Consider the following 14,237-nt stretch of genomic DNA (forward strand, 5'->3'; position numbering starts at 1 on the left):
TGGGGAAATCCGAAAATGAATCATTTCTTGGCCCAGGAGTGAAGAGAGGCAGAAAAAAGTTCAGACTTCTTAACAATAGAAAAAGAGAGATAAGATTGAGGACATTAGTACATCAGAGAAGCATCCACAGTGTTTTTTTAAAAGAAGTTTCAATAAAACAAGCTTCCAGAGGTTGTTTTAGGTTATGCAATTTCTAGGTTATGCAAATTAAGATAGTTTAGTCCTAGAAATGTTGACTGAATTTCATCATAATCCTTCCTCTTTTAAATGAATGCATAAATGGCCCAGTGAATGGATGAATGAAGGTGTGAATGGCCTCTCAACAACAGTAGGTCTTTGTTTATCTTGGTGGCAAGTCCCCAACACCATCTCTTATCTGGTTCTGAAAGATCTTGAGAAGCAATGATCTCTTGCACTGTTACAGTCATTGGCAGCTCTAACGCCCTTTCTTTTTCAAATCATCAGCTGACCTATAAAAGGGAAGATACTCTCATTTTGCAGAAGAGAAATTGTGACTGACTTCTTTTGTAAACTAAGTTATTTCCTATTCATAAAGAAGAAATGACTTTCCAGAGTTAGATTTTGAACCGATCTAGGATCCCTTCTGCCCTAGGAAGTTTCTTGCTGACAGCTGTGAGTCCCTGAAAAGCTTACACAAATTTGTACATCCCTGAGCACCTGTTGGAGAATAGCCTGTGTACCAGCCAGGGTCAACAGGAGCAGAGAGCACACTTGAAAGGGTCAATGAAAAGAAGTGAATGGAGAAACAGAGCTGTGTATGGTTCTGAAAGGAACCAGAATGATGCAGCAGTACCCAGGGATGACTAGCAAGGCAGAGCCCTTAACACCTCTGGGAATGAAGGAACAAGAGGAGGAAGCTGTTGTCCATGTGTAACAGCTGCAGTAACAAGAGTGGGTACTGTGGGAGACAAACCTCCTGACTAAGCTGTGGCCTTAGACCAAGGAGCAGAGCCACTGTCAAAGCAGCTGAGCCCAAGCAATGAAGAGTAAGGATATAAAGGTCCCACCTACCTCTCTGCCTTACCTCACAATCTTTTATTGGTGCCTCCCAGTGGCCAAACCCAATAGGAAGCAAGAGAGCAAGGGAGCTAGCTCCACAGGTGAAGTGCACAGAGATCAGCCTTCTTTGGAGAGCGAAGAGGGCAGAAAGTGGATCTGGAGAAGGAAAGGAAGAATAGGGAATACAGCAATCAGTGCAACAGGGCGGGTCATCCATTCTGTCAATCAATACCAGGGTTGGGGAGATACCAGTGAACAAGACAGGTAAGGTCCCAGTCTTAATGTAGTTTACCATCTAGTAGGGCACCATTGACAGCAATCATATAAACAAACACAAGTGCAGTTTTTTTCAGATAGTGGTAAATTCAAGTAGGAGAAACAGCATAATGGATGGAGAGTGACTGTGGCTCATAGAGCACCGCTTCAGACAGAGTGGACAGGAAAAACTTCTCTGATAATGTGACATTTAAAATAAGGTGACCTAGGCTTCCCAGGAAAGCCTACCTTGAATCCACATCTACTCCCAGACTTCTATGTGGTTTGTGGGTAAACCTCAAAGCTAGCCTGTGTTTTAGAGGCCTCAACTGACCAGTCCCCATGAAAATGAGAGACAGGACTGGAAGATAAGAATAACAACAGGCACTCACATTTACATATAGCTTGTACCTCTCGCATGTACTAACTCCTTTACATTGTCTCTTTTTACTGCCCTGGGTACCGTCAAGCCCATGTTACAAACAAGAATACTGAAGCTCAGAAGGAACTGGGCTGTTGATGGTGTATTTTAACATCCCCAGCTCTGCAGGAATAGTGAAGTGGAAAAACACATTCTACTCTGTTTCTTACTACATCTCAGTTCTATTTCTTTGGTGTGGTATGCAGAGAACAGACCTGTTCCTCTCTCTTCCTCGGTGGGCCTGCATGATGTGAACTTGAAATAGATTCTTCTCCATACACAACCTCTTCCTTCCAATTGAAATATATGAATTATATTAAAGGCTGTGTCAAGGAGATGAAATGTGTGTCTCAGTAGCTCCAACTCACCCTCTGATAATACTAGAATTCAACAGTTCTTTGGCCTGTGTATTCATTTCTCCTGCACTCGCCGCTCCTCCTCGTCAATTTCAGGCGTGTCTCCATCTTAACTCGGTGGTCTTCGGGTCATTTGTTGAATAGGTAAGATTTCTCAGTCAATAAAATCAAAGCTGTTCTCCTCCCCCCCCCCCCAGCACACCCACCCCCTCCCAAAGAAAGTGGGGTGGGGGCTAGGACCGAGGAGAGGCCACGATTGCTAGTCGCTGGGGTTTACATTTTGTATTTCTCTGACAGCCCAGGGCCGCTCCAAAGCCCGCGGCGCAGCCAATGGGCAGCGGTGATTTATGGAGCTGACTACTGCGGGCTGAATGCGGCCTGTCACAGCGCTGTGAATGGCTTCCCTTCGCCGCACAAGCCCTGGCTTTGTGTTGCTAAGCGATTAGAGCAGATGTAATGAGATTTTGCCCAATCCCCGCTTTGCCCTTTCCTATGCTTCGGCAAAATTGTGTGTGTTTTTGTGAATTTTTAAAGTTTGTCTTCGCATCGTGGCAAACAACGGCTAACTTTGCCTCGAGTTAAACGAGACTGGATATTTCCCATTCAGAAGTGAGTTAAAAGAACACCTGTCTTCACGAGGAGAAGGGGGGGGATCCCCTTTGTGGGGGCTGAAACATTATCCTAATGTTATATTCATAGCAATAAATGACTTGCTACACTTTCTTTGCCTGCCTTATCTGAAAACTTGCAAAGAAGCTAAATTAAAAGAAAAAGAAATGGGGGGGGGCGGGGGCTCAGCTCTAGTCCTCCAAATGAGAAGATAAAAAATAAAAGCAGGCATCACAAAAGCTTTACTTCCCTCAAGTAAGCTCTAAATTGGCCCACTGCTGGCAGAAAGTCCGATTATTTATGGCGATGAGGAATTTACTGATTTTTTTTCCCCTTAATTACGCTCATCTCTTTGAAAGGGACTGAAGCCTCAATGTGCATTCTATAGAGGGTCATTTAGCAAAATGACATCAGACGCTGTGGCGTGCTCCGCGCATCGCGGCTTTAAAAAATGATTATTCTGTGCCACTAAATGGTATAGATGTACCAACACAGACTAGATTTTTAACTCTGGAAGACGTGCTGGCTCCCGGTTCTTTGTTGGGTTTTGTAAGACGCATTTTGCGCTCGGCTTTCCGCTTGGCTGGAGACACGCAAACTGAATGTGCAAGTAACGCAGGAGACTAGCGAGGCGCCGGCGAGAGGCGGAGTGGGATTCTGATCACGTCCTTGCTAACTGACAAGAAGCAAGCCAGCCAAAAACCCCACCAATTTCTTTTTGAATCTTGGTAATTGGGTACTTTTGCACGCAGCTCACGCTATTCGGATAGAGTCACTAGCTTAGATAGGCCAGTGTCTCAAAGCGACCACACTTCTCTAAGATTTTTATTTCTTTAAATCTAATTCTTGCTGCAAGGAATTTATATCATACATACCCTTTTACTTAAACATCAATATAGAAAGTGTGTGTCTTGGGGAAAAGAAGTAGAAAATATGTGCCTGAAAGTGGAGGAAGAATACACCCACCACTGGTAGCGTGGAGAGGGCCACCTCTGCCAGCCAGCCCTGCCTAACCTGGTACCTACCACCATCCTTCCTCCCACCCGAGTGCCTGTTACCTCATCAAGCCCTTCCGCCGTTTCACAATTAGGAACTCAGAAAACAGGAAAGGGTTAGAAAGTGGGGTGAAGGCCCTCTCTTTCCAGTTCACTTGTTGGGGCATTTTAAAATATATAAGTCATTTTATCCAAAGACAATACAGTCATTAATCACTACCTATTCTTTTGGTGCATGAGTACATCTGCAGCACAAAAGGGGAAGAAACATTTGTATCTATATATCTTTTTCCTCTACGTTCATCATAGAGCCACCTCAGGTCAGCCTGAACTTAGTAGTTATCTTTGTCATCTCTGCCAATTAGCATGCTTTGCACCACCCCCCTCTTCTCCCTCACCCAACCCTTCCCTTTGGCGTTTTGGTAACTTGGGCAGGGCAGTGGAGTCAAAGAAGACTTTTTCACTGATAAAAAAAAAGAAAAGAAAAACGTTTTATTACGAAACTAGTTTGTATAAAACAGGGTTATACATTTTTTTTGTAAGTTTGTAATAAAACAGTAAGAAAAAAAAGGCAGTGATAGAAATTTCCCAAAAGGCAACCTATCAAAAACACTGGTTGCCACTTTGTGTTTGGACAGTAGCTGCATAAACTTTGTTCTGGAACAGTATTTAATAACATCATTAATACATTAACAAAGTTTCTATAAAATAAGACACATTGGTGCTTAAGTACATCTGGTGGCCTTTTGATCTCACCTATGAGGAGAGTTTTTTTTACAAAACCACATAGGGAAAATGGCAGTTGTAAGGTGAACTACACATCTAAAATATGCAGAGGTAATAGCATCACATGTTAAAGTATCAAGATATACACATTTTAAACCATTTGTACAAAACTCTATAGATTTTTTTCTCTTTCTCTCTTATGTACAAAAATATCTTAATATATCCCCAAACTGGTTAGGATAGATACAAATAGATTTTTCTTATAATAAAAAAATTCACAAAAGATTGGAAGCATCCTATGATGAAATGGTAGAAAAGATGGTGTAAGGGAGCGAGGCTCAGGGAGGGGGCTCCAGGATCAGGGTGTCAAAGGACTGATTATAGCATAGTTTCACTGCAGACAAATGTCCACAGCTTATTGGGATGGAGGATACTGAGATGAAAGACACCAACCCATTGCTAGAGGGTTAAGAACTGTGCTTGCAAAGAGGGAGAGGAGGTGAAGACATCCGAGCCAGCAAGCGCTTTCAGCTCTGCCTGTTAGTGGTGGGTGGGAGTTTCTACAGGGCCTGTGCTACTCTCTTCTGTCAGGAGCCCACTACGTTTGCACACAAGCAGGATTCTGCACATTGACTCAGGTCCTCGTCACTCTTCATATCTCCGTGAATGATTGGAGTGCAAAGATACGGTTCTGAGCGCATCCCTGTTTTGTGAGAGCCTTGCATCGCTTGGTGGGCGTTGGGGATGGTTGTCTGGTGGTTTTATTTTTTCCTTCTTCTTCTCCTTTCTCTCTCTCTCTTTTTCTCCCTTCCAGTATCACTGACGAGAAAGCACTAAAGATGCAGGTTGTGCAGTCACCCTGTAATATGAGCAGAACGGAAGAAGTTAATGTGAACTTGGGGGCCAGCAATGGAGCTATAGGGAGGAGAGGATTTGTCAAGTAGAGCGCCTCTTTTGACAGTTCCTAGTACTTGTTCGCCCGCGTCTCTCATCTAACCCCTGCCCTCCAGTAGTTGGTGATCTGGGCAAAGCCACTCTCAGAGGCCAATGCTGAAACTAAGAAACCAGGATTTCAAATCGACTAACTTTAACAAATCCTTGAAATCAATTCCCCCTCGCCTCCCCCCACGCCCCTCCCGTTTCCGTGGAAACAGTTCCCCTTCTACAGACAGTAAGACAGGAAAAAGAATGAACAGCAGTGGCCCGTCTCACCCCTTCACTCCAAAAGGCAACCCTACCTGCTTCGAAAGTCCATTCGCACCAGGACCTGAGCAGGCCGAGCCCCTCAGAACCAGTTGGTGAAGTCGAGCAGCTCTTGCTCCTCGGGACTGAGGGGGTCGTAAGAACCCTCGTCCGAAGAGTAGGATGAGACCGGCGAGCCGGCCATGGAGTTCAAGTCGTTGGAGTAGTTGGGGGAGATGGTGGGCGACAGGACGCCGGCCTGGAAGGCGGCGCTCACAGCGTCGTGCTCGTCCAGCAGCTGCTGCAGCGCGCGGATGTACTCGACCGCGGAGCGCAGCGTCTCCACCTTGCTCATCTTCTTGTTGGCCGCGCCGTTGGGGACGTGCTCCCGGAGGGTGGCGAAACCCAGGTTGACCAGCTTGACGCGGTTGCGCTCGCGCTCGTTGCGGCGCGCCACGGCGGCCGGCTGCTGCTGCGGCAGGCTGTAGCCGAAGCCGCTGAAGTTGAGCCGGCGTTTGCAGCGCATCAGTTCGGGCGAGGACGAGCGCTGCCGCTTGACTTGCTTGGGCGCTGACTTGTGACCGCCCCCTGAGGGCTGGCCGCCGGCCGCCGGGCTCAGCTGCGGCACCTGCGGCGGCGGCGGCGGCTGCTGCGCGCTCTGCGCCGCCGCTGCCGCCGCTGCCGCCGCCGCCGCCGCCGCCGTGGCGAAGAAGCAGGCTGCGGGCGGCAGGAAGGGCGGCTGGGGCTGCGGCTGCGGCTGCTGGCCGGCGCCGCCGCTCTCCATCTTGGCAGAGCTCTCCATGCGCAGCGGCTGCCAAGAAGTCTCGGGATCGGAGCGAGCGGGGACGCGAGGGAGACAGACAGGACTGGGGTGCGCGAACAAAGAGGGAAAGAAGGGGAGAGATGAAGGAGCCGCGGGGAAGTTTTAAAAAAAAATTACAAAATCCCCGGGAGACTTCGTACGGTGGGAGCAAAGAAGGTGCAAATGTTTCTCCTCCTCCCTCCACTCCGCCTCCTCCCTCCCCTCCTCCCTTCGCGGGTTGGCTTCGGGAGCCTCGCGTGGCGCTCGCGTGTGAGGCTGCCGCTAGTGCCTTCTTGCTTAAAAAAAAAAAAAAAAAAAATGCAGAAGAAGCGAAAGTCAGTGGCGAGCGCGCTCTGCCGAGTCTCCCGCTCCTCTCCCCCTAGGGCTGCGCTCTCTTGCGCCGGGTCTTGGTCTCTCCTGCCGTGGCTCAGGCTGTTTTTACTATTTTGTCAACCTCCTTCCTTTCTTATTTCCTCCTTTCACTCGCCCTCCCTGGCCGGCTCCCTGTCGGTGCGCCTTCCACGTTCCCTGGCCAGAAGTGAGAGTGCTGGGCGGCCGGAGTGCGGCTGCCTTTTCAATGGGACATCCAGCCCCACGCGCAGCTCTGGCCCCGCCTCGCCCCCCACTCCCGGTGGCTGCGGCGAGCGGCTGCAGCCCCCACTGCCCCCTCCTCTCACCTCCTCCTCCCACCCACTCCCTAAACTCCCCTCCTCCCCTCTCCTCACCCCGCCCGCTCCCTGCGCCGGCTCCTTGCACACTCTCCATTCAGCGGGGTTTGTTGTTGCAGTGCGTGCGCCTGGCGCGTGCCGGACTCCGGGCTGAATAAACAGGCAGCGCGCTCGGGGCGGGCTGCGGCCGGGGGTGGCTCTAGAAAGGGGGGGTCCGGCGTCGCCGAAGGGGCAAATGGCTCTGGGAGTTGGGGTGTAAGGGTTGACAATGTTGGGGTGAAATGCCCTGGGAATCTCCTGAGAACTTGGAGCAAAGCACAGGGGAGGGTTAAGGAAGAAAAGGCGACGCGGGTGGTGTGGAGGTTAGTGGAGAGTGGGGCTCCACATTCCCTGTTTCCTTCTCCTTCCCACTACCATTCTCCTGGTGGCGGGGCGGGGGTTGTCCTCGCTGTCCTTGGGAACTAACACAGATATGCGATTGGAGTTCAGAACGATGGGGGCAACTCTGTCCAAAGTGCTGGACTGCTTGACTAAAAGTAGTTAAGACTTGGGTCCTCTCACTAGCTCTGTGTCCCTCGGTGAGTAACATCTTCTCCGAGCCTCAGTTTTCTTGTCAGCAACAACATAGATTGGATTAGATGGTTTCTAATATCCCATCCAGGTCTAAAAACCAGGCTATGCTCCGCACAGCCGAGCAAGTGTGAAGGGTGCTGTGGAGAAGGGAGGTGATTGCACCCAGGGGTAGCTGTCAGCAGTGCCTCAAGGAGGTAGCGTCTCAAAGAGGTGTGTAGTCAGGTGTGTCCCTCCAGGGTGGTCTCCGGCTGCCTGTAGCATTGCCCCCCTCCCCCAGAGAATAATTTCCGAGCTCGTTGGGGGAGGGAGGATGCGTAGAGAAGGGCGTTCTCGCCCTGGCTGGATAGCTCTGTTGGTGAGAGCATAGTCCGCGTAACGCAGAGGTTTGGTCCCAGATCATGATACACTACATAGAGAGCACATTCGGCGTTATTTTAAGCTGAACAGGAACGGATGGATGTTTCTCTCTCTTTTTCCTTTCTTCTCTCTCTAAATTCACTCAATATTTAAAAGGAAAAAAAATAAGGGAGTTCCCTGGAATATTCGAGCTGGGTCTGAGGAAAAAATGATGTGGAGCATCAGGCAGGAGTTGAGGGGTAATGGCGCTTGAGGGGCTGGTGTTGAGCGCCGCCGCAGGCACCTCCGCGGCCTTGGCGCAGCCTCCATCCCGCCCCAGGCGTGTGCCCGGCAGGCCGGTGGCAGGCGACTGGGAGCCGAGCCCGGCGGGCCGCGTGCTGGCGCCACGAGGGAGGGGGAGGCGCTTGCTGCAGGCGCTCGGACGCTGGGACAGCGCCCTCCCAGGCGCCCTTTCTGGGCCTTCGGCCCTGGCGCTCTCTGGCTGGAGCCTGGTCCAGCTTCGGGGCGCCTTGGGACGCGATGCTGCAGGGAAAACAGACAGAGACATGGGTCCCATCTTCAGACTGCTCTAGTGGAGGCAGAGGGAAAAGGCTGGGGCACCTCTCAACTCGCTTCTACATAGGCAGAAGGAAGCAAAAAATAATTATCTGGTTGATTAGAGGTCTGGGTGTAGGGATGATTGTGGTGAATTATCCGGATAATGGTTTCTCATTAGACTTCCTTTTGTTGAGTTGGGTCCTTCCCAAGGACCCATGTGTATGATTCAGGTTGCCGCACTTGATACGTGTGGCCTGCTGAGTGTTGTCGGTACAACAGCGGTGGTGATGGAAAGTATGGGTGGATGGCTCCCAAGGTCAATCACCTCCGTTCCCTGCAACAATTTACTCTTTTAAAATGGGTGGTTTGGGCCTGACCTGTAGCGGTACAGTGGTTAAAGCGTGGACCTGACTGTTGAGGCTGCTGGTTCTAACCCCCTGGCTTGCCTAATTGAGGGGCATAGGAGAAGCAACTGCTACAAGTCGATGCTTCCTGCTTCTTCTCTCCCGCACCCCTTCCTCTCTCTAAAGTCAATAAATAAGATCTTTAAAAAAATAAATAAAATGTATGGGTTTGGGAAGTATAGCACTGAATCATGCCAATATGCCAACAGAAGTCAGATCTGTAAATCTGCCGGCCCACACAGCCCCCTCCCGCACAGTAATGCATGGTTTGCTAATCCCACAGGCCTTTGCTGGACCAGTGCGATTTACACCTTTGAACTCTCTTCCCACCTCCATACCCCACCCCAGGAAAGGAGTTGAGAGGTTTCCAAATTCACATTTGTCCCCATTTCTGGGAAACTGTAGGAGGCAACAAGGCCTAAAGCAGAGCCACACCATTTACTTTCCAACCGGAATAAGACTCAGCACCTGGCGCAGTAGGTTATTCAGGCACTTCCGGCAACCCAGCTCTGAGTTCTAGGTGTAGGCCGCTAGGAGGCGTCTAGGAAAGGTCGCCTGTGTCGCATCCACTCTTCTTTAGCAAAATAGCGTGTGAGGGGTTGGGGTGGGGGGGTGATCACGAACATCGAGGCATCTGAGTGTTTTACTTTAGGTTGAACCATGCGCCCTTAGCTCTCTTCCTACTCAGACTCTAAGCATCCCACACCTAAAGGTCCGTAGTTTTGGCTCTAACTCATATCTTGTATTGTAACCTTGATAACGTAAAACAAATCCCTCATCCTCTGCCTCTCTCAGTTTTTCGATCTGTGTGAGAGGGGCCTACACCTGCTAATTTTGACATGTATTTAGGAGCAGGGAAAATCTTAGAATTGCCAGCAAATATTCTCAGTTTCCTTTTCGGGTTCAGGCTTCTCGAGAGCATGGTGACCCTAATTATCATGGACTTTAAGAACAGAGCCTACTGCTTGACCAGGCGGTGGCGCAGTGAATAGAGCGTCTTACTGGGATGCAGAGGACCCAGGTTTGAGACCCCAAGGTTGCCAGCTTGAGCGCGGGCTCATCTGGTTTGAGCAAAGCTCACCAGCTTGGACCCAAGGTCACTGGCTCGAGCAAGGGGTTACTCGGTCTGCTGAAGGCCCGCGGTCAAGGCACATATGAGAAAGCAATCAATGAACAACTAAGGTGTCGCAACGAAAAACTGATGATTGATGCTTCTCAACTCTCTCCATTCCTGTTTGTCTGTCCCTGTCTATCCCTCTCTCTGACTCTCTCTCTGTCCCTGTTAAAAAATAAAAAGGAACAGAGTCTACTCTCAACCATCACCACCACCACCACCAGAACACACACACACACACACACACACACACACACACACACACACACGCCGTGAAACATGTGCTCAAATAGAAGCACCAACCAAAGAAGCCATGCATTGTAGCAGCCCTACATGTTGGCCTCTGCCCAGGCGGAAAGACAGCGGGCTGGGATCCTTCAGGCCAAAACCACCAGAACGCGTGTCCCTATTCTCCCCGCTCCAGCTCCCATACAAAATTCCTCCCGCACTCTCCCGGCTCCCTCATCCTAACACGTACTTCCTTACATGTTTGCAAAGCTCTCCAAGAACCCAGGCATTCTCTACCTCCGGCTGGAGTAAATAAATATAAAGAATGTTCCCCACTGACATCCCAGCCCAATATTGTTGCCTCCACCTTGTCCTCTAAACTGACCGAAGGTCTAGAATCTCTTTTGGGAGATTTAAGCCTCTGCCTTTTGGAGCAAAGAACTGAGGCTCAAGAGCCAATAAGAATCCTGCCTCGGATCCTGTGACCTAAAGTATGACACCCCACGCCACATACACACCTGAGAGAATTGCCACAGATTCTCTTAGGCCCAAGGAACTCCAGAACTTCGGGGAGAGGAGAGGTAAAGCAGATGGACTTGATTTGACACCAGGTTCTGTTACTTAAACAGCACTGTGACTGTGAGCAGACAGCCTCACTCTGGGTCTCAGTTTCCTCATCTGCCACGCCCATACCTATAACATCTACTTCCAACTTCTGTGAGATTTCAAGGGGATGTATGTGGAGCACTCCAAATCAGGTCTAAACAGGAAAGGATTAATAAGACTTGTCTTTAAAAACAAGAAGTCCTGCTGCTGTTCACACATCCCATCCAGTAAAGGGTTTATAGGAGGTAGAGGCCCAACTCTTAGCTTCTTGGGACCACATTCTGATAGTTGCTATGGCCATTGGAGATCCAGTGCCACCTGTTTTACTATCCCAGCATCAGGAGTGGGTAATTCCTGTCATTTTTGAAGAATGGTGGTGATGCTCACAAGTCAAGATGATGGGGGATAGCAACCAAGTTTTTAAAATAAACAGTAAAAAGTAAGATGAAATACAGACATGCTTCATGCTGACTCATGGAAGGAGCTTCAGCAGAGCTGCGGGTTCTGACCTCCCTTGCTGCCAGTGGGCCGGACTCTGAGCAAGACCCAGGATTTACTTGACCAGGACACTCAAGGTTCCATTCATCTAAATGTGGAGGAGAAAAATAATTCACAAAAAGGAATACTGATTGCCTTCACTCCTAATGGAGCACTGCTGCTCCCTCTGCTTATCTGGCAAGGCTGGCAGGAGAATTAAACCTGATGCTGTTTGTGAATTCACATACTCCCTCCATACATATTAGGGACTGTCATTCTTGTAGGGGAGCCCGGACACTGACTTCTTTATATATCACCCAGAATATAAACATCTTAGAAATATGGGAAGGTCTCTCTTTCTCTTGCAATACAATAATAGCCTTAGTTTTTACACCTACAGGCCCCTCTTCTATTTAGGGAAACCTGGAGATGGACTACAACTTAGAAGAAAACTTATTCACATTCAACATCAGGATCTAAATGGTGAGATGGCTTTCTTAGCAATGCTTAAAGATTGTTGCCCTGGAGACCTGAAACTCTGGTGTCCTGAGTCTCCTGCCACTTTAATTTCTTTTTTTTCTTTTCTTTTTTTTTTTTTTTTTTTTTTTTTACAGAGACAGAGAGTGAGTCAGAGAGAGGGATAGACAGGGATGGAGAGAGATGAGAAGCATCAATCATTAGTTTTTCATTGCGCGTTGCAACGCCTTAGTTGTTCATTGACTGCCCTCTCATATGTGCCTTGACCATGGGCCTTCAGCAGACTGAGTAACCCCCCGCTAGAGGCAGCGACCTTAGGTTCAAGCTGGTGGGCTTTTGCTCAAACCAGATGAGCCCACGCTCAAGGTGGGACTTTGGGGTCTCGAACCTGGGTCCTCTCCATCCCAGTCTGATGCTCTATCCACTGCACCACTGCCCGGTCAGGCTGCCACTTTAATTTCTAATCACAGAGTTCTCACATTCCAGAATTGTGAAAGTTCTCTCAGTGGAAAAGAGATATACCTCATCTCTTTTAAAAAGTTCCCTTTGTGTTTTTTCTTTGGAGCAAGGGGAATTAATATTAAAAGTGAAACTAAGGTTTCCATTGAATGAATCACTTAGTAAAATTATATTTATGGTGGATCCTGAATAAGAGGCAAGGAGAGTACAAAGAGGAGCACAGGTCTTAGGTTTTTGAGTAGACACAAGAGTTTTAGTGCAGCCCTCAATTTTGGTGAGTGCTAAGCCTCAGAATCTACCAGTGCTTCTAGAAAAGTGAGTGTGCCAGCCATTCAGAGATTTGGGTTCCAGTAGCTGTAACACAGGGCCTTTGCCCTGGGGTGCATACTGCGCTAAGCCTGTGCCTGACACTGTCCTAGCCAGGGAGATGAAAAATACATTACCGCATGATCTACCGTCTCCATCCAGCACGCCCTTCCCAAGGTAACTTCAGAAACAGCTGCTACCCAGCCTGAGTTAAGTCTGAGCAGCCTGGGATGGCCCGTTCAAAGGGCAGAATAGCACAAACACAGATTTGGCTCAGCATCTTGGTCACAGCAGTCAGGCCTGCACCTGCATTAAGGAATCTAGGCTTCTAACAAATCTATTTGCTTTTTCAATAAGCCTGAAAAAGAAAGAAAGAAAGAAAAAGAACCCTGGAAAACAAAACAAAACAAAAAAGCACAAACTATTATTTTAGTGTGGCTTTTGGGTTAGGGAGGGGAGGTTGGGGTGGAGGGAGGGGGTTAATTTGCAACCACCCTCACAAATCCTTTTGAAGTTCTCCAAATAAGGAGAAGTAACGCTAGGTCTTTATTTTTTCTAAAGCTCCATTTACATTATGATTAAATACCTTCCTTGGATAAGCATAAAGAAAGTCGTTAATCTATATAGCTCTCCAAAGAATCAATACATTCTAAACTTTTGTAGGATTTGTTACACTCTATTTTGTTACAGTAGGCCAGCTCCTCTCTGTCTAGGCACATGGCTCTCCTTCCCTCTCCCCCTCTCCACCTCCTCCAAGAATGAAAATAAAGTAAAGGTCTTTCACGGTAAACAAAACCAGCTGATTCTTCACAGAGAACCCATGAATAGCTGGAGAAGAAAAAAAAAACTTACAATAAATGGTGCATTTTTTTCTCTGCTGGGTATAGTATTCAAGGATCAGGGCAGTATTCAAACAGAGGTCCATTTTTTTTTTTGCTCACAAGAGAGTTTAGAAAAGAAGCGTGGGGTCCATTCAGCGCTTTCCCCCCTTCACAATCGCAGGGTTCTATGAAACCTATCTTCCATGCCTTGTCCGAGTGTTTCTGGGGACCAATTAGTGCTTTGTTGCACGGCTTCTTTGCTAAATCTTTGAGCAGCAAGAAAAAGCGCTCTCGAGTCTTCCCTTATTTTGACCATTTCAGTCATTACTCAGTGTAATAATTAATATGACAACTGGACGCTCGAGTTTGTATAGAAACACCTCAACTACAGGAGCGAGCGTGCAGTGGGTGGTAAGGAGCCCCACATCAGCCCGGAGGAGCCACACACACAAAAAAAGAAATGAATGGCCAGAGAGAAAGAGAACGAATAAAGATGAAATAGTTGGCACAACGCAGAGGAACATAAAACAGCCTCGAATGAAGAGGAGGAGGGGGAAGGGGGGGACAATTAGAAGGGGAGAGGGAAAAACGCCCTACAGAGGTTAACTTATTTGGAAACTGTTTTCTGAATAGCACCGTGGACGTGAGTGACCGGATTTCAGCCCAGCGCGGTTCCTCCACTTTAGGAACTTTCTTGGGACGCGACGTGAGGGTGGGAAAGAGGGAGGGAAGACAACCTTTAGATTTCCCCCAGGTCCTTCTGGGTGGCGCCCTCGGCCTATCACCCAGCTCAAGTCCCCAGCTCCTTGTCTGCCTTCTATTTCGGCGTTTTTGCAGAAGTCCT

At 48.6% G+C, this 14,237-nt stretch overlaps 1 protein-coding gene across 1 annotated transcript; it reads right to left on the reverse strand.

The window, feature by feature from the left end:
• Positions 1–5,109: 5,109 nt before the first annotated feature.
• Positions 5,110–6,552, reverse strand: ASCL1 (achaete-scute family bHLH transcription factor 1). Its single transcript, XM_066361212.1, has 2 exons — positions 5,621–6,552; positions 5,110–5,241 (listed from the first exon to the last, which is right to left on the reverse strand). Exon 1 carries the CDS (start codon positions 6,364–6,366, stop codon positions 5,668–5,670), a length of 699 nt encoding a protein of 232 aa, XP_066217309.1. The 5' UTR covers positions 6,367–6,552; the 3' UTR covers positions 5,110–5,241; positions 5,621–5,667.
• Between the last annotated feature and the right edge of the window lie 7,685 nt (positions 6,553–14,237).

This window comes from Saccopteryx leptura, chromosome 1 (assembly GCF_036850995.1).
Source record: "Saccopteryx leptura isolate mSacLep1 chromosome 1, mSacLep1_pri_phased_curated, whole genome shotgun sequence".
NCBI lineage: Eukaryota > Metazoa > Chordata > Mammalia > Chiroptera > Emballonuridae > Saccopteryx > Saccopteryx leptura.

Coding starts and splice junctions, on each gene's coding strand:
- ASCL1 (XM_066361212.1), bottom strand. CDS start 6,366: ATGGAGAGCTCTGCCAAGATGGAGAGCGGCGGCGCCGGCCAGCAGCCG.